The sequence below is a fragment of the Thunnus maccoyii genome, chromosome 23 (assembly GCF_910596095.1).
Source record: "Thunnus maccoyii chromosome 23, fThuMac1.1, whole genome shotgun sequence".
Classification (NCBI taxonomy): Eukaryota; Metazoa; Chordata; class Actinopteri; order Scombriformes; family Scombridae; genus Thunnus; species Thunnus maccoyii.
In genome coordinates, this window is record NC_056555.1 from 6,101,359 (window position 1) to 6,120,606 (window position 19,248).

At 40.0% G+C, this 19,248-nt stretch overlaps 1 protein-coding gene across 3 annotated transcripts in view; it reads left to right on the plus strand.

Moving 5' to 3' along the window:
- Positions 1-360: 360 nt before the first annotated feature.
- Positions 361-19,248, plus strand: part of LOC121890732 (anoctamin-4-like) — a 48,911-nt gene continuing 30,023 nt past the window's right edge. Inside the window, exons 1-4 of one of the 3 annotated variants that reach the window (XM_042403237.1) lie at positions 361-1,004; positions 3,645-3,719; positions 11,189-11,416; positions 18,898-19,098. In XM_042403237.1, coding sequence (XP_042259171.1) covers positions 779-1,004; positions 3,645-3,719; positions 11,189-11,416; positions 18,898-19,098 — 730 coding nt within the window. In that variant the 5' untranslated portion in view covers positions 361-778. Of the gene's footprint in view, positions 1,005-3,644; positions 3,720-11,188; positions 11,417-16,696; positions 16,768-18,897; positions 19,099-19,248 lie in introns of those variants that run through there. The other 2 variants (XM_042403238.1, XM_042403239.1) reach the window with 2 other exon arrangements.

The window sequence follows — 19,248 nt, forward strand, 5'->3', positions numbered from 1 at the left end:
AACTTTTTTGCCCACAGACAGAAAATAAAATCTATGTCAAGACAAATTATATCACTGATACAGCCGGTAGAATGTAAAAAAAACAGTTTCCAGTCTAAATTATGTTATTTTATTTTTTTTCACACAACCATTTGGCAACCCCCAGAAATCATCTCACAACCCTCGTGAGGGTCGCGACCACCAGGTTGAGAACCACTGGTCTAACATACTGAAGTGCAAAATCGGGTGCCCATTCAATGAAAAAATGTGCTCTATAGCATGCACTGTAGGGGAGAAAAACGTTGTGAAGTGGGGGTGCCCTTATATTTTTTGGCCCTCCCCCTGAGACAGCCTGAGTCCGCCACTGTGTACATGTACTTAATCTGTCCCCATTGTCTTTTATGCTGAGCGTCCGGAGACTTCAAACTACTTTTTGTTATTGTGTCAATGTAATAATCCCTTCATGGCATACAGTCTCTGCTGGACTAAATAGAGGCCTAGTTTTATGACTTCTCTATCTTGGTACCACTAATATTCATTCCCAAAGGAACTTGACACTGCGACCTCACCACGTGAAGCAGCCACGTCTGCAGTCGCGCGTAAAGACCGCGACGTCAACCGCGACACGAGCCGAAATGGGTGATGGCGGAGGTGAGCTCGTGCAGGGGGTCAGGTTTGAATAAACAGCATTCGAATTAAGTGTGCAGTGGGTAGATTTAAGGATGGTTTAGGTACAGGAGAAGTCGTTTCCTTCACACGCCGAAGCCATGCGTAATGGGCGTGACCGCCTGTGGGGAGGATGCTGCAGCATGAGGCAGGATCACACATGCGACTGATCCATCAGATCAACACAGGTATGAAGATCCAGGCCGGGAGCGAGCACATGGGCTGCAGTAAGGTCGGAGAAAATCACGAAAACCAGGTCATTGGTTTGCAATGTCAGGACGAGGTGGTGCGGGTTTGTCCGGGAAGTCCGTGCAGTCCTCGCCGCGCCATCGCGGCGCGCCTCTCCTCCGGATCCGCAGGTATCCTATGCAGTGTATGCAGCTATAAAAAATAGCATACATAGTCTACAATAAGAATACTTGCCTGTTTATCTGATTAACACTGTTTTGGCAGTTCATATAATCAATTACCCCAATTTCAGGGTTGAGTGTGGGCTGAAAATGAGGGTGTGGTGTTCCAGTATGCTTCAAGTGACAGCTCGGGACAACTCAAGAATAAGTGAAACACCTTCTTTCTATCAAACAATAATGAATAATACAACATTAACAAATTAATGTATGAGTTTATGGCAGAAACGTTCATGCTATAATGAAAAATGAACAGTTTGATGTATTTTTAATTATCAGGAGCTACAGCCCCAAAGGCAGTCATGTTAAGTCTGTATAAAGTCTCTTAAATGAGCATCCAGGGTGGATCATCGATGTGTGAAAAATGTGCAAAGTTTATAGTTTATAGTTTATAGTTGTAGGAGATATGTTGCTATGAATCAGACACAGTGGTGTTTGAATTTCCTTAATTTATCATCATGACACAAACTAGCTTTTTAAGCCTCCTCATTCTGTTTGCTAAACACACTAGTGCCTTTTATTTTCAAATCAACTTGCCTATTAGGCAAAAAAAAGAAAAAAACATCTAGAGACTGCCTCCAAGTATATTGTTTCTTATCACAATAAAACAGATGTCTAGCAGCTTGTGAAGTTGCTACGAACACTTGAGATTGTTTCACTCCTGGATGCTGAGGTGTAATTCATAAACAGCAGCAGATATTGACCTCACTGTGAATGAAATGTACTTGTGTACATTGTGCTCAATGCTGAAATGATGTTTGACATTTTTAAAATCCCATCTGATGATAAATTATGGATGTTACTGGAGGCTGCTCAGAGATTGATATAGTTTGCTTAGTCCACTTTCTATAGCTTTGGTAATAAATGGTACCTGCAGCTTTATCTCCAAACATGCAAGCAAATGTGAGTGCTTAAGCTGAAAAGACTCCCAGTCAGTGATAAATGTCTACTCTGTGCTGCAGTTGCTTTTCTTTGATGCAGCTGTAGGCATTAGATTAGAAAATAAGGAAATGGGAGTAAGTTTTCCAATTTGGTAAATGAGCAGGCTCTTTTGTCTTCAGTTCTCAGTGCAATGCCAAAATGTCAGTTGGTACCTGTCTGTAGTGACTGCAATGCCAGAGAAAGTCTTTTCCTCTGCTGAGACAGATTCATGATTTAAACTCTGTCTCCCCTGATAACTTGGAGTTCCAAATTAGGTTTTTACAGTAGTTTCCAGTGTCAAGCTTATTTTATTGATCATGCAACCTCATTGATAGCAAGCAGTGTTTCACATCAAGTGTTGTAGCTTTGTAACAACAAACAATCCAGTATTGTGTTTATGTGTTGTTGTTGTTGTTGTTGTTGAGCTATGGACTTTCCATGATGGCAATGAACATAACACACAAGCCAGTTTTCATGCAGTTTGGCTGTATGAATAGGAACTTAATCAGAGCTGTACCTACTGTATACTTGATCACTCTCACGCAAATAAACTGAAAAGTTGTGCGCCACTAAGTTGCATGAAGTTGAATTGATACTTAGGTCAACTAATAGTGTAAACAACAAGACATTGGTTACACTCAGTGCAACACAATTTTGGGGAAATATTTCTGCCAGTATTATATATTATGTAGATCTGACTATTCTAGGTAAGTTAAAGCTGCACTGTTAATATTTTTGAATTAACAATGGACCAAATCACTATGTGTGATGTGTAAGGTGTCACTTCTAGTGACAAACCAACAAAAAATTATCACCCAACTCTGCAGTTCTTTTCAGCTCTACAAAGTGTTTTAGCATCTTTCTGGTTGTTGTTTTCATTTTTACAGGCTGGAGCTTTAATGGTTTGGTTCAGTCTCACCGTTCTCATCAATCCAATTTTCAGTCGCAAGAGGCAGCTTTAAAAAAAACGGGAGAAGAAAAAGCTCTGAAAAATACACAGTATGCTACCTGCCCATCACCAGACAGCAAAGTTAGCAAGTAGTAACATAGTGGAGCAATTAGCAGCTAAGAGTTGGTGGAGACCAAAACTGAGCTAAAAGAAGAGTGAGTATTGGGCTTTTAGTCAGGTGATCAGAAACATAACTTTAAATGAATGTTAATGTTGTACAACAGTGTCAAGATTAGGGGAGTTATGGGCTCATTCCCATAACACTGGTGCTAGTGTTATGAATTTCATTCACAATGTTCTACCACAGTGGATGATTTCATTGCCTCTATATATAAATTGGTACAGTATTCCTTCAACTCTGCCAAGGTCAAGGGTTTTATTCCCTGTGTAGCTCAATGTGTGGAGCGTGGCACTAACATTGCAGGATGAGGTGTTTCATTCCTGTAACGCTGCAGGGTCATGGCTTTTATCAAGCCCCTAAGAACAGAACTAGGCTTAGTGGCTTAATGGATGCAGTTGGAACTGCAAAATACATGATACTGTGGGACTCAGAAAAACTTTTGATTTTTTGCCATACACATCCATTGCAACAACAATGGCTATACAAATGACTAAAACTGTAATCTTCTCCTGTGCTAAAAATCGATGCATTTGTGGTACTGAGATGCTCTGGATAAGTGTGTGATGACTTTCCTCATATGAGATGCTTCCTTCTGTCATAGACCATGAGCCCAGCAGTGGCAGCAACAATGTCTCTACTGGAACTTTCTACAGCTGTGTCAGTCAAATCACTATCGGTGAGTACACTTTGTTCCAAATTGATTGAGCTTTTTTTATGAAGAAAGGTGGAAAATGCTTTGCTATGCTTGTTACAACCTGGTATCACACCAAAGCATGTGATACACCTGTCAGTCCACTGTGTCGGTGTCACGTTTTGCCTCATCAAGGCATGAAAAGTACATGTGTGTATGTTAGGAGAGTTTTCTTATATGGCAACTCTATCAGCAGTAATCGGTAGGACAGCATCATTTTTCTGTTTTCCAAAATCCTTACAAATCACTGTTAAAAAATAATGATGTTTTATGGTGTGAAAATGCTATGGTCAAGGTCTGGTTAGCTTTGGGCACAAAAACCACTTGGTTTTGGATAAAAAATTCACTTGAAATGTGGTGTGGGTTAAAGTTATGCAACCTTTGTCGTCAGGGGAACAGTGAACACCACAACAATCTTAAGTTATGTTTTTTAAAAAACTGTCCCGACTCACGGTTGGAAACAGGAAACTAAGAGCAGTCTCCTGCAGGTTAGTCCACTTTTTGTCATCTATCTATCTAGCCATCCACCCAACCCGCCTCCTAATATGGAAATTTAGATAGAGGAAATTGTTGGCATTGAGTATACATGTGTACTTTTCACACCTAGGCAAGGGAAAACATGGCACTGACACGGTATCCTCTAGTGGATCAGCAGGTGTATTACACACTTTGGTGCGATACTGGGCTGTTATTTTAATAATATTTTGTAACTAAAAAGCTCAAGCCCTATATGACAGTATTATTAATTAATTTGTTTACTAGTTTTATATCATGCATTTATTTATGTATGTTTTGAAAGCTGTTGATTTCAGGTATAGTCATGAAAAAGTGATGCAAGTATGGTACCCAGTAAGGTACCCTGTGGAGTTTTTGACCACCAGTAAACCTATGGGCAATATTTTGGTGAGTGGAGAGTTTGTTGGAAGAAGACTGCAAGCTACCAATTATGTTTATAATGTTTTTAAAAAATTGACTTTGCAAATGCTTTACGAGGACGGAAATGCATTTACTTTGTTTGGTAGACCTCAAGGAAACACAGAAAGTGTGTTGTTGAGATTTACTGAATATAAACTTCACTTTTAACTTAACAGTTGTAAAAGCAGTGCATGGATTGGCATAATACTAGTTTGGCTGGTAAGGGGCCAGTATACTCCACCAGAACTACTTGTTGTGTGGTGGAACAGCTTCAGAAAGGTCTCACATCATGTGGTCAACAGAGTGCAACACTATGAATGTGAATATGAATATGAATTCCAGGTGAGACTGAGAAAATGTGCGCTGTTATCCTCGCATTTAAACATTATCATGTTTCCCTCTTCTCTCTATGATGGCTTACTTACTCTCCATTTCTGATTCCGAATGTACAGACTAGTTCTGATCAAGCATACATACACCAACCCTTAAAGGTAACATATATTACAGTACTGTCAAGTATACTTTGACCTTTGTAGACCTTAGTAGTGTATCACTGTAGGTGTGTTATGCAGTATACTGCAAAACAGTTATCTACAATATATCACATAATCTGTATAACTGGAGGTAAAACTAACAGCAAAATCATTTTTGAATAACAGGTATCACTCATATAATAATAATCCTAGTTGACATTGTGGGTGTACGTGATGTACTATTGTGTGTAGTTTTGTATTTTGTATTATGTGTCCTGTATGTTCTGTACTGTTTTTTATTGTGCTGTTATATGTTTTAATTGTGACCTGCTGAAGGGACTGCAGATGAAAATGAGCTATAAGCTAACTCTAGCTAACCATAGGATTTACTAAGTAGTAAGAACAGTAAAGATTTCCCCTGACATGTAACTTTGTTGTATGTCAGCATTTGTTGACAGCAAATTGTGCATTGTTGACAAAGCTGTCTGCAATATTTTTCCTGTCTGTCACAAAACCGATTTTGATGAATATTACAGCCCTGCCTGGTTAGTCAGAGACACTGTGAGCTAGATGCTGTGACAATTAAGACTTGAGTTCAGCTCAGGCTGTGCTGCAGCTGCTGCTGCTGCATGCAGGTGTTCCTCTTCTCTCTCTGTGCTAAATAAAAAACTGATGAAGTGCTGATGGAGAGCTTTGGACCATTAAGACTCACCCTCTTCATTTTACAAAGGAAAAGATCTATAGTCCTACCCCACACTCTGACATTAACACACATCTGACTGTAAAAGCTCTTGCCTTTGTTTGAGAGGAAAATACTAGTCAGCATCACTGTAGGTTCTTAAAAGTTCTAATCGATTATAAACTTCCATTAATCCCACCCTCCTTCATTGTTGGGCATTTTTTTTTGGCATCATCAGGGACACATTGCCAAGAGCTATGAACATGCTCAAACTTTCTGTTGTATCCCTGGGAATGATTCGATTCATGTGGCGGATAGTAACAGTGCTCGACCCAAAGTGTTTCTTTGGGTTGTGCTGACTCTGTGCTTTCTGGATATCAGGTGTGTTTAGTGAAAAGGATGTCAAGGAATTTCAGGTTGCACATAACAATTTTATATGTCAGCTAAAGTGTCTTTGTCTCCCTCTTTTGAAAAAACCCCACCTGCTACAGTAGTTGCATCCCAGCAAACGCTTACACTTTGAATGACTGTTGATTGAATGTCCCGTCAAGACGTCCCAAAATGGTTAAAAAATAGTTCCAAAATGAAAATAGTGCATGTTACCTGGCCATCACTGGACATCCTCCCTGGGCGTTCCACCAACGTCAAAATATGTTGGTATCATCATCAACGGGCCTATTCAGTTATTCTACTGAGGTTTATGTATACAGTGTGTATTCTGTAGCTTTTACTGATGTGCAATCAGTGTGCAATATTTTATTAGGATAAACAACACAGAAAAAGGTGATCATCAAAAGTACAGCCACTTGTGGATAATTTATCATTTGAATTCTTAGCTCTTTTCAGTTTCCATTGAGGCGCTAATGCTAATGCTAACTCCAGGATGTCAAATAGCCACTGACAGTCCTTGTTGGAATTCTGTGAGAAAAACATGCACACTAATGACTTCCACCTCAAGTCTTTCTATGATTACTGTAGACTGTTAGCTCAGTGTGTGGCCCAGATTTCTGCACCTGCATCTGTTTTCTCACCTCTGACGGTGTCAGGAACTACAAGTATCTGGGCGTTGCTCTCCTCAGAGAGCCATGCGGGCATTTTTTTCTGATGACTGCAACATAGATATTGCTTAGAACACACTATGTCCCAACAGGCTGCACGCACAATGAGTTTTAGAGGTCGTCTGGATACATGCCAGGTGTAGATTACCACATCCGCCCCTCCCACCATTTCAGGTGACTTTCATGGGACACCCAATGCAGCTCTTAATGTCTGAAAATCATTCATTCACTAATGGCTGTTTTCAATTGTTTTCCTTAAGTTTCTGTACAAACCATTAAAGTTCCCAGATCACTCTGTCATGATGTATTTTTTTTACTAAAATCCTCCTAAAATCCGTCAACCTCACTAGCTTTCATTGGTTGGTCAAAGCTCAGCAAGAAGCAATTTTTAATGTAGTTTTATTACTCTAGAGCACCAGTGAATGCATCATGGCCTTTCATGTTTTTAAAGCTTGTATACTGACTAAAACAAAGTGAAAGAATTACTTAAGAAATGACTTTGACTAGTAATGAGTAGTCGTAGTACTAGTACTTGTACAAGCAAAAGTAGTACTAGTTATTGTGATTTTATGTCCTTGGTTTACTGTACAGTCTTTTATCTTGCAGTAAGTTTTCCTACCATGACTTTTAGTGTTAAACTAAAACCAAATCTCAGCGAGCATTCTTGGCCTACAAACTACAGTAAAATGTAATCCTAAAATCCTAAAAAAAGTAAAATCAAATTCAAAAATAAAAAAGGAAAATCTCCAAAACTAGATACTTAATACTACACTCTCAAATCAACACCACAGCCGCACTTTCACTGTGTCCAGCCTCATTTTGTCAAAGAAGAGAAGTTGTTTTGGGCATCTGTCCATCGCCCTGTTAAAATAATATCTGCTTGTGGGCATTTACTTAATGGATGAATGAGCTGTTGCTGGACATTTTCCAAATTTAGAAATTGAAAGAACAAAGTGTGTGTTGTGTCTGATACCAAAAAGAAGAGCATTTAGTCTTAGTTTATTTAAATATGTGGGCTATTTCTGCTCATTTTAATGTACAAATATCTTGGTAAACTGGTGTTGCTCTTCAGCCTGGACAATGAGCAGTGAAACGGAGTAAAAACATAAATAAAAATATTGCTGTAATTTTCTGTAAGTACTGTCATACACCAAAGATTCCCTCCCAGAGAGAGCAGTTGGATCTTTCTTTCCAAAACCTGCTGTACAAGACTAATTCCCCTCAGGGAAATTAAAGACCTTTTCTGTGCTCTAGTTGTTGCAAGTGCTGACTTGATCACCTACATTATTTTAGGGATGTGGTCACACTCCATAGTGTGAAAAACCCTTTTTTCTTGTAGAGAATTCAAGGCTGTAAAACAGCTGAGGTTAGATGTATCGCTTAGATTTATCTCATCCTTCCTCCTCATAATTTATCCTCATGCTGAATGTGCTGTGTGAGGAGCGAGCTGGGAGGCTTAGAGATTGCATGGTGTTCCACCACACTGCTATCGATCGGGCTGTGTTTGTCCATTGTTGATGTCCCTTTGAAATGTGCTGGGCTTTGTGTTTTTACAGTAGGAAGTAGGAAGTGCGGGTGAGTGTGTTCATTTGCCCCACCTGCCCCCGGTGTGTTATGTAACGGCAGTGTGTAGGAAACAAGCAGAAGGAAGGGCATGACAGCACACTGTACTGTACGTTTGTGTTTAATAAATATCCAGTCAGGGATCATGTAAGCAGAATAAGACCTGTCAGTTTTAATCTCTTCACCCATAATGGATTCTGTCATTGTAACTTCTACACAATTTTCAGAAGTTTCCAAAGATACCAAAAATATAAGGCTGAAAAAAGTAAAAGGTATATAAAATGCAGATATATTTTGTGTGGTTCATACTCAACATAGTCATGAGAGTAGAATGAGTTTGTTGTATAACTTGCTATTAAGAAGCATGACAAGCATGTTGATAATCCACTGTAAAGTTTATAATACACTGATGTTTTACACATGGATTCTAAACTTAAGCCACTTAGCAGCTGTCTGCAAGAGTGCTGGGAATCAGTTCAGGTTTAAAGTTATTTTTTACCTAATATTGTACACTATAGCAACGAAACTAGAACTTCCGCAAGCCCAATTGGTGAAAATAAAAGGTGTATAAATGAAGAGGAGACTACAAGAACAATTTGAAGGATAGGTCCACATTTCTTATTGTCTTAAAGCAACAGTCTGCCTGCATGAACACTGAAACAGGTTTTGCTAAGTGTAATCATTGGGTATTAAGTGTTCTCCTCCAAATGAAATTACAATGTAAACAAAAGGAGACAAAGTCCACAGTCCTTGTTTTGCAGATACATGTATTTAAAGGTTTAAAGTGATAAATAAAGTGGATATCTTCCACAGTTACAGTCTTTTTAATAAAAAATTCTCTCTTTGTGTCTCAACGGACAGTGTTTTCCTGTTCAGCTGCAGTAGAGGGATTGTTAAAAAGCCTTTAACTTCGAAGGATATCGACTTAATTCGACTAATTTGGATGGCTGAAGCCTCATGTTATCTTCAAAATTATTTTGAAGTTATTACAGATAAACTTTTAAATACATTTTTGCATAGAGTGAGGACGGTGGATTTTGTCCCCCATCACTTACATTGAAAGTCTATTTGGAGATCTCTCAATGGTCAGTATGAACAGGAGGAGTGATTACAGCAAGAGAAACACATGTCAGTGTTCATTTGGGCACCTGACTGTTCACTATCTCTTGCTACTTTCACCATGCATGTGCATAAACAGATACTGTGGTGTGCAGAAATGTGAACCATGTGTTGTTTACAGATACATTCCACTGTATACAAGACGGAATGAAGTTCTGTGGCTCTGAAACATACTTCACTGCTCATGACCTGCCGGTTAGACAGGGCTGGACAGGACAAGAAAATGCACACGTATTGCTGTCAACCCTGTGATACAGAAGCGTCAGCTGCTGTACCACCAGACCATAGAGCAGCGTCCTTCCTCAGGCTGTGAGGCTCCTAACCTCCACCACATCCTCTGGACCTCTTCTGTTAATTACACTGCATATGTGAAATTTACATTGAAACCTTCTGTACACATTACATACTTTTGCACTACCTGAAATCCCACTAATACCAAATTTTTTTGTACCATAACCTGCATATTACATTTATTTTGCACATATTGTAAAAACTTGTGGGTGTATACAGTGTATATACTACTTGTAGGTACAGTTTGTAAGTATGTAAAGTTTTTCCTTTTCATTTTCTTTTTTAGTGCTACTTTTATATACTTTTTTCTATTTTATTGTCAAATTGATTGTTTTATTCTATTCTAATTTAAAATATTCTAATATTTGTAAATACATTGTCTATGTGTGTAGCATGGAGTGGGCTACAACTGAATTTCAGTGTGCAATCCTGCATTGTATAATGACAATTAAAATATTCCCTAGAGGATGTTATGGGTTTGGCAACACCACACCAACACAAATCTGAAACCAGTTCATTATGTTTATGTAACCCAGAGGCAAACCTAGTCAAACCTGTTGAAAGGACAGGACTTATAGTCCCTGAATCCTGAGTAGTAGAATTAATTCAGTCACATTTATACAAATGTTAATGTCTGTCAAAGGTATCAAAAGCTCTGGATAGTCATATACAAACACTCTTACCACCAAACCTCCACCTAATAATTTTTAATAATGTCGTCTTTTAAGTCATTACCTTGTTTGTTTGTATTACTGACTGGTTGTATAACACAAAGGGTACATTCTTATCAGACCCACTGTTATTGTGCTTTGATATATGGCAGTGAAAGTCAAATACTTGAACATATATGTTGATTTTAGTCAGGAATATGCTTTCATCCTGTCAGTTTACATGTTTTGATCATCTGATCAAAATATGATTATGATTAGCCTGTAGAAGTTGTAACATTAGTGACAGTACAGTTGCTGAGTTTCTGAGTGCTTCATGTTCTCTGTAAACACCTTTATTTGCGACTGCAAGACTCAGTAAGGTACTGTATAATGCATGATGACATTTAAAGTTGGTATTTCAGCAGATAATTCAAAGGTGTGGAGATGTTATAATGATCCCACCACTAGAGGGCAACATTGCAGAGGAAATGACTAATACTTTGACTGTTGGTACTGTTAAGATGCTCACAGAGTCCTCATAGCAGATGCAACTATAATCATGTATGACAGAGGAGAAGTACAGTTTTCAGTTTCATATTCCACTGTGACTCTTGGAAAATGTATGTTTGTTTGCTGGCAGTAGGTTGGAGTGTGAATAACTGTCTCTTCATCAGTCTGTGTTCTTTTTGTGGTTTGACTCCGTCAGCAGGGTTTGACCTCGGGGGTCAAGTGGCCATCGGGTTCTCCCACTGGAACAGCCCTTTCCCAGCGAGTGGCCAGAATCTACCAAGTCCAGACTGCGTTCACTCTGAGTCCTCCGCCGTCCCACCCACCAGTGAGCATCTTGAGCCTGTGTCCTGCCCGGCATCGCTATCAATCACCCCACTGCCCACCTGCAGTGCCAGCCAGGAGACAATCCGCGACAGCAGCACTAGTATGTAGATAGCAGTACAGCACAGGTTTAAACTATGAGCCCTCACTTTACTGGAGCAGCAGATTGAAGTTTAAAGTCCCCCTCAACTCAAAAATGTGTCTTTCTTCTTGTTTCTTCAGTTGGATGTTTGAGCTTCACTGTGCAGAATGATGTATGTGCAAAGTTTGTTTTCACATTCTAAAGGAGGAAAGTTTCCCTGTGATCACCTTAAATCTGAGTTAAAGGCGTGTACATATAAGCATGATTTGTGACATCACAACTAGTTTGAAAGCCAATCGTGGTCCAGTATGCAACTTACACAAGTGTGAAACATGAAGCTTCTCGTGCACACACACTGAGAATGGACTTTCCAGTGAAGCAGGGGACATCCTGATGTAGCAGATAAACTTTGAAAATTAAAAATATTTACATATTCATAGAATCTGGAATTTTCAATGATGGAGAGGAAGTAGATGTCATTTTAACAATTTGTAAGTACTTAATTGAACTTTTTTGTTGAAAGACCATATTCAGATACAAATTATTATTCAAAGCAGACTATTTTTATACATTTTACAACATAAAACAATTCATAAAACGATTCAGTCTTGTGTTAGTTCCTGCATAAAAAGAGTTGTCAATTAATATGTGAGTGATAGCAGCTTCCCTGCGGTTTGAATGCCAGTGGTGGCTTGAGCTACACCTTTATTCAGATGATGTAATGTCACTTGCTGTTCTTAGGTATAATCAAACTCCTGTAGAAGAGAGCATGCTCACATCTTGTTCTTTATAATGGATAATAGTAAAATAGTAGACACGTGTAAATTACATCATTGTTTTTGCCGTGCTGTGTTTTTTATTTCCAACTTGGTCTACTGTATAGTATACTGACTACTATGTAAAGAGACACTTAAATTGGCAAAATCTACAGGTTTTCGCTGAAGCTAACAAATCTGTTGTTGAATTTGTTATCGCTCCTCTTTCTTTCTGTGTACAAAACATTCAGGTAGCAGCACCTCTTTAGCCGGCACTGATTGTTGCTTTTATTGGTTAAAATGACAAATGTCGCCGGCTGCAGGTCTAGTATTGCAGTGATGTGACAAAATTAAACTTGGCTGTTTGTGGCTTTCTGTGCTCTCTGAAAGCCAGTATGTTTACTTGGCCAAAGATGTTTGCGTGGGAAGAAACTCCACTCTCTAACACCACTGTCCAATTGCAAGTGGACTTTAGTGGAGTTTAGTTGCAGTTCCAACAACTCTTCTTAAGCTTCTCTAGGTGATCGCGTCACAACAAGTGCAGGAGTCATATTCTCCTAATTAACTTTTTCTCATATCCTAAAGACCTCCAACAGAATATAGCAAGTTGCAAGCGTTGCAAGTGCATAAGTGTTGTTTAATCTGTACAAAAACTGAAATGTAAAAACTTTTTAAAAATTCAGCATTCTATTTCTTGATCGAGACCAGCTGCCAGGACACCAGTGGAGATTCCAGAAAGTTACTGGCTTCTTTCTAACGTAGTTTGCAATTCACAAAATGATGTTATGAGCTAATAATATGCTGCTACGCTTTTGGACGTACTGCAAGTTACCTGGGTTGGGTTGTGTAGTAAGCTAGTTAGCTGAACATGATAATGTTAGAGCTGACAAACACACAGTTTAATCCACTCCTTACAGTTTACACAATACAGCACCCTCCAAACCCCATGAGAGGAAATTCAAAGCCTGGCAGTCCTGCCATGCCTAGATACAGTTGCTAAGCTTTGATTGGACAATCACTGTGCGTGGGAGGGGTTAAGCAAATCATCCCCTGCCAGGATCCTTTTCATGTTGAGTTTGTATGTTCTCTCTGTGTCAGTTGGGTTTTCTCTGGTTATTCTGGTTTTCTCCCACAGAAACATGGATCTAGCCCACAAATATAAATTCAACCAAAAAAAAATCATTATTTCAAATTATACATCCACTTGTTTGTAAGTGTGTGTGTGTTCTTTGCTGCATGTGTCTATGCCCTTGAGTCCTCATCAGAGGTACATACTGACACTGTCATCAGTGCCAACTGTCATTGTTTTGGGCTGCAGCAACACTGACACAGCCAGCCCTTTTTTCTGATTGGCTGCTGTCAGAGCAGCTTAACCTCTGATTGGCTGCCAAGGGAGACTGATTAAGAATGCCGATTAGAGGCACGCACCTCCTCTCTGCCTCTCTACCTCGCTCTCGCTCTCTCTCTCTCTCTCTCTCTCTCTCTCTCTCTCTCTCTCTCTCTCTCTCTCTCTCTCTCTCCCTCTCTCTCGCTCACTGTAAACATCCTGCTCATGCTTATGTTTTTTTTTTTTCCTCAGAGAAGATCTTTGACAGCTTTTGTGAGCTTTTCTGCTGCCTGGTCGTAGCATCTACACTATGACAGATCCGTCTGTGTGAGTGCTTGTGTGTGCGTGTTTGTGTGTATAGTGATGTTGGATTGACCAATGCAGTGATGAGGAGTACGGAGTGAAAAGTGGGGATGCTGGTTTCCCTCGTGGGACGTCGTGTTTGTTTGTTTCCCTCAGCGAGGTCATTTGCACGCTGGGGCTGGGGGGGGGGAGGAGGGGTGACCGCTGTTTGTATGTGCGTGTGTGTGTGTATGGGGAAGAGTCTTCTGGCTGCTTTGGCGTCTGCTGCGGCTCAGCTGGGAAGCCCCCCCCCCCTCTCTCTCTCTCTTCTCCTCTGAGGGGTGAAGCTGCCTCCCTACCTCTCTCCACCTTCACACGGTGAGTGTTGTCAAGTTGTCCGCAAGCAAAGGCAGCTTGTTCTCCAGAGTGGATGTTTTTTTACCGCAATGCTCCCATGTGCTACAGTGTCCTACTCACACTCCGCTTTACGCTGCTCCATCATTCTTTCAGGCAGTTCTTTGTGACCATGCAAGCATTTGACCTTCACATACACTTGTTTTCTCTCCTCCTCACTCACCCAGTTGTTGTCCCTTCCCTTGGTTGTAAATGTGTTTTTTTTCATACACCACTTCTTTAGCCTCCATGATGTATTGGTTCTAAGACAGAGAACTGGGTCATGCCTCTGTGAGGAGTGTGTGTATGTGTGTGTGTGTGTGTGTGTGTGTGTGCTGCGACTTTGTCCAGGCACCAGTAGCAGGTTGGCAGGTGCAAAATCTTTGCTGTTCACCATCAGGTAGACCATACAACCCCCACCCTGTCCCCGCTAGGGCATGATGGGTGCATCCAGAAGGAATGAAGGAAAGATTCCTCCTCACAAGTGACTGACACGCGATCCCCTCGGCAACACATCTCACCCTACCACCTCCCATTCTTCTTCTGTCTCCCCCTGCAGTCTTCCACTCTATTCACTGTGTGAGCTGTCATCTCCAGACTGGGTTGTATTACGCAAGAAACCACTATGTTATTGACTGTTTTTTAGCTGTGTATTTTTTCAGTTTTGTTTTTGTCTCTCTCACCAACTAGAGGCACAAATATAACAAATGTGGCTTCATTTATCATCAAATATGAAAAATACTAATGACTTGAGAAGAAACCTACAATTAAGTAGTTGTTCATAAAACCTAATTTGATGTGGCAATAGTCCTGTCTGTTTAATTTTAGACATAATGTCCTGCTGTTTATATTGTGGTACTGCAAGCTAATTACATGAGGAGTTAATAGCCAAACCAAATGTATTTTAAACACTCCAGGGGTTTAGTATTGCACTTCCATAAAGTTTGGGCTCCTCTGAGGGGCAGGTTTTAAAATATGGTTAAAATTGGGGTAGCAGAAACCAGGATATCCTGACTGTAGTATGAGTAAAGCTCCAAAAAACACCAGATCCTACACCTGCCATCATGCAACTCAGTAGTGTCTTTTGTTAGACCTTCCCTGCCAGGTGAGTGGCCAAATCTTTCAAACTAAAAGTCTCATTTTTAATGCAGGCTTTCTGTCAAAAATGTGTAGTCTCCAATCCTGAGCCAAGATAAACCCAATGACATCATAGGGATTATTTCCACATCAGAAAGCTCTATCCAGAGCCACAGAAGACATTATATACAACTGTTTTCACAGGCTGAGCAGCACTTCCAATAATGAGTAAGCTGATCTTGATGAGTAAAATAAATGGAGTGACCCTTTAAATCAAAACAGGATGAGATATGCGATAAATTGGTGGCTAAGTATGCAAGCATCAGAAGATTTTGTCAACTGTGCATTTACCAGTGTCAGTCACTGAATTTATTTCTTTCCCATAATAATGACTTTAATTAGAGTTAGGGTCTAATAGTAATTTTTCAAATTCAAATCCAGTGTACTTCCACTCATTGAATCAGAATACTTACAAATCCAGCAACTGATTTAGGCATGGCTTTCAACATAACATTACCTAACTTCACACTCAGTGATCCATTTTGGGATCTGTAATCACCTTTTGTTGACTGAGAAGGCACAAACTTTTTTAGTGGAAGTCTAATTAATGTTTGCCATCTGTAGCGACAACCTGAAAATCAGATGAGCAGCATAAGATATGAAATGATGAAATATGCATCCGGCACATTAAAGTAACTGGCGTAGCCTACTTAGTTTTGCATACATTAATTTTCATGAGCTACTTGCTCCAAATACTAAAGGTCCTGATTCAAAACTATTGGGTTGACAATATTTAATTATTGATACCGTACATAAAAGGAGAACCAGGCTACTGAAACTGACATAATGGGATCAGCTTGATCATTTTACTAGAGAAGAATCACCACCCTGTTTATCTTTTTTGAACTGCAGAGATAAAATCACACAGGATTGTAAACTCAACTGAACAAAATGATTTAAATCAGTAAAGTGATAACCGCATCTAGCAAGCTAAGACATGAGTATTTGTTGTTGGAGTTGATTGACACCAAAACAGAGATAAGGAGAGTCAATGTAGGACTTTGGTTCATCAAGTGGACCAATGAATGCTAATGTTGCTAATGTCTGCTGAATGTGTTAATATGCAATTGTGTGCCAACTCATCAGCCACAACAACGTTAGCGATAAAATGTTAATCAGGGGTTTTCAGGTTGTTGTAGAGTAATCATCTGCCCCTGAGTAAACAAAGGTAAATGAATAAAATGAGTTAGACAATGCAGCTTTAATGTGTCTTATCATGCATTTTCCCTTTTTGTTACAATTCAAAGCAGCCGATATACTACACAACCATATACTACACTCTTTGTTGCAGCTCGAAGTCCCACTATTGGCCCTGGGAAGGTGTACTTAATACACGAAGGATGCCAACAAAAAATGTTAAAAGAGAAAGCATCCACTGAGTAATAATACGGCCTGTAGTGACTGTAAAAGTTTGATTATGTGCTGGCAAGTGGTCAGACTTCAAAGGTCACCAGCAAGTCAGAACTGTAAGTCTAATGGTAAGTCACACTTACCGTTAGCTTACATTAGTAATTCTTAGCTATTGTAAAATCTTGTTTGTAATTACAACTCATGGGACTGCTTGTGTGCAGCTTGAACAGCTAGTAGCCCTCTTAATTTTGTCTTTGTTTTCAAGAATGAAAATGAATAGGGGAAAAAACTATCAAACAGCTATTGAAACATCAGAGCTTTTATATACTGTAGCCGAGTTCAGAAGAGAACACGCTGCTGCACTTCTGTGTGTGTGTTGCCAAATCTTCAGTACCATGTGACCTCAGCTGTGGCTTGGGTTACAGACGTACCACAGGGCTGTTAAAGTTTGATGGATACATTGTTTGGTCACTGTCTCGGCATAGCAGCATGTAGGCTAATATGTAGTGTCTCTCCTCTGAGAGCCAATATTTATAGTAAGCAATTCTCTCTCCCTTTAATGAGACCGGTGTTGGGAGTGCTGCTGAGGAAACGGGGTCGGTGAGTTCTTTGAATACGGGGAGGTAAAGTTAACAAGCTAGTGTTGATGATCCCCATAGTCATTATATACATGTATGTGGAGGAAGTGCAAAATAACAGACCGAACAAGCCTCTTGTCTCAAGTCTTTTAATTACCAAGCTCTTTTTCATGTGCTGTATATACAGTACAGTACATCAAACCACAAGGGTTTGAGAAAAAAAAGATCTGCAGTTTACTTTAAAAATGAAAAAAGACTTAATTGAAATTCCGCTGCAATCATATCACCCTCATCTCTGGATGAATCCAGATTTTCTTGAACTTTTTCTCAGCCTGACCTCTTTAGCTCCTGGTTAGATATCCAAACCCCTCTTTGTCTCTCTTTGCTTGCTAATGGTCTGAGTAAAGGAAGAGGAAGCAGACTGCTGATCTCTCACTAGTATGAAATTTACTGTGTCTCTATTAGCTCTATCCATAGGCTTCAATTTTCCAAAGCATCAACGGCTGATTAAGAGCTGAGACGCTTCCCCTAACTTTATCTCTGTCCCTGGTACTTCGACTCAGCAGAAAAATTTAGCTGAGTCACCTTTGCTGTCACAAATGAAAATTCAGTACGCAGACTTCTAAGACAGCCACCCCTGTTTTCTGAAGTCTTCCTGCTCTCCAGATGACTGAAAGTGAGAGATGCAGACCTTTTTAGATATAGGTGATTTAAGCTATTTTGCTAAGCTTTGAATAATTTCCCCTCTCAGAGGGCACAGTCTGGTTGATAAATAGACCCAATTAGCTTATGTGTTCCCGTGGAGAGTGTCTGTCTTTTCAAGGTCTTTCAAGGTTAATCCTCATTAAGGACTCCAAAGGTCTTGAGCTGTCATATTCAGTTTCTATTCTTTTTTTTTGGGGGGGGGGGGGGGGGGGGGGGGGGGGGGGGGGGGTTGGTCTTCCCTCTTTGACTTTCACACATCTTGTCTTACACTATTCGTCTCTCTATTCATCCTCCTCCTCGTTCCATTTCAGCTTTTCTAAATTAGCTTTTACACAGAAAAAAAGTTTGCGTTCGTGTGAGTGGTTATCCATCCAACATCTGTGAACTGTTTCACAGACTACTTTTTGCTAAAATGGACTTAACCCTTGCTAGCAAAGAGTCAGATTTCCAATGTCTGTGTTCATCTGTTGCACAAAGCTTTGGAGTTTTGTCCTGTATGCATTTGAAACTATTATTTCTGGGTTACTTGAGACATTTCCAAACTAAAAAATATGGCAGGAACATCCAGTGGTGACTGAATGGGTTGTTTTCAGACACACTGGGCAGCCTTATTCTGTCCAGCATCATGTGGCAGACAGACAAAGTTAGCAACTAGTTGGGGAACATAGTGGTGCATTCAGCTAAAGAACCAGATATTTTCCAGGAGTTGGAGGAGGCCAAAACAGAGCTGAAAGGAGAGTGAGAATAATAAAGACTTACTTTTGATATAAATAAGCAACTGTTTTCTAATGTTCTACACTTCATGAAGTGATATTATTTCAATGTTGTGTTTACAGCTTGCTGTGCTGCCCTCAAGTATTAAGTCTAATAATTTATCTTTCCAAAACTTTTTTGCCCCTCTCTATTTTTAATTATGTTATAAATGCTGCAAAACATAAAGAAAGAAAGTGAAATGAAGCTTTCTGTGTCCTACAGGTGTGAGTTTATTTCTACATGGGTCTGAACCCCAGCAGCAGAGCCTCCACAGACACAGAGTCTCGCTGCATCCTTCAGCCACTGGCTACCAGGCAGCGGACAGACCTCTCGCCTTCCCCTCTTGTGGGAAGGCAGACATCATGGAGGAATCCTCGGCTGAAGCCCCGGACTCCAGCACTCAAGACGATGTGCCTCCCCTCGGTGAGACCCACAGACACAATGACCTAGAAGTAAGGGAAGTCAGTCCCCAGATTGGCTGGCAACCTTGGGTGGGTAAAGAAACTCTCCAATCCTTCAGCAACTCCTAGACGAGTCTCTTGAGCAAAGCACAACACTTTCAATGGCAGTAAT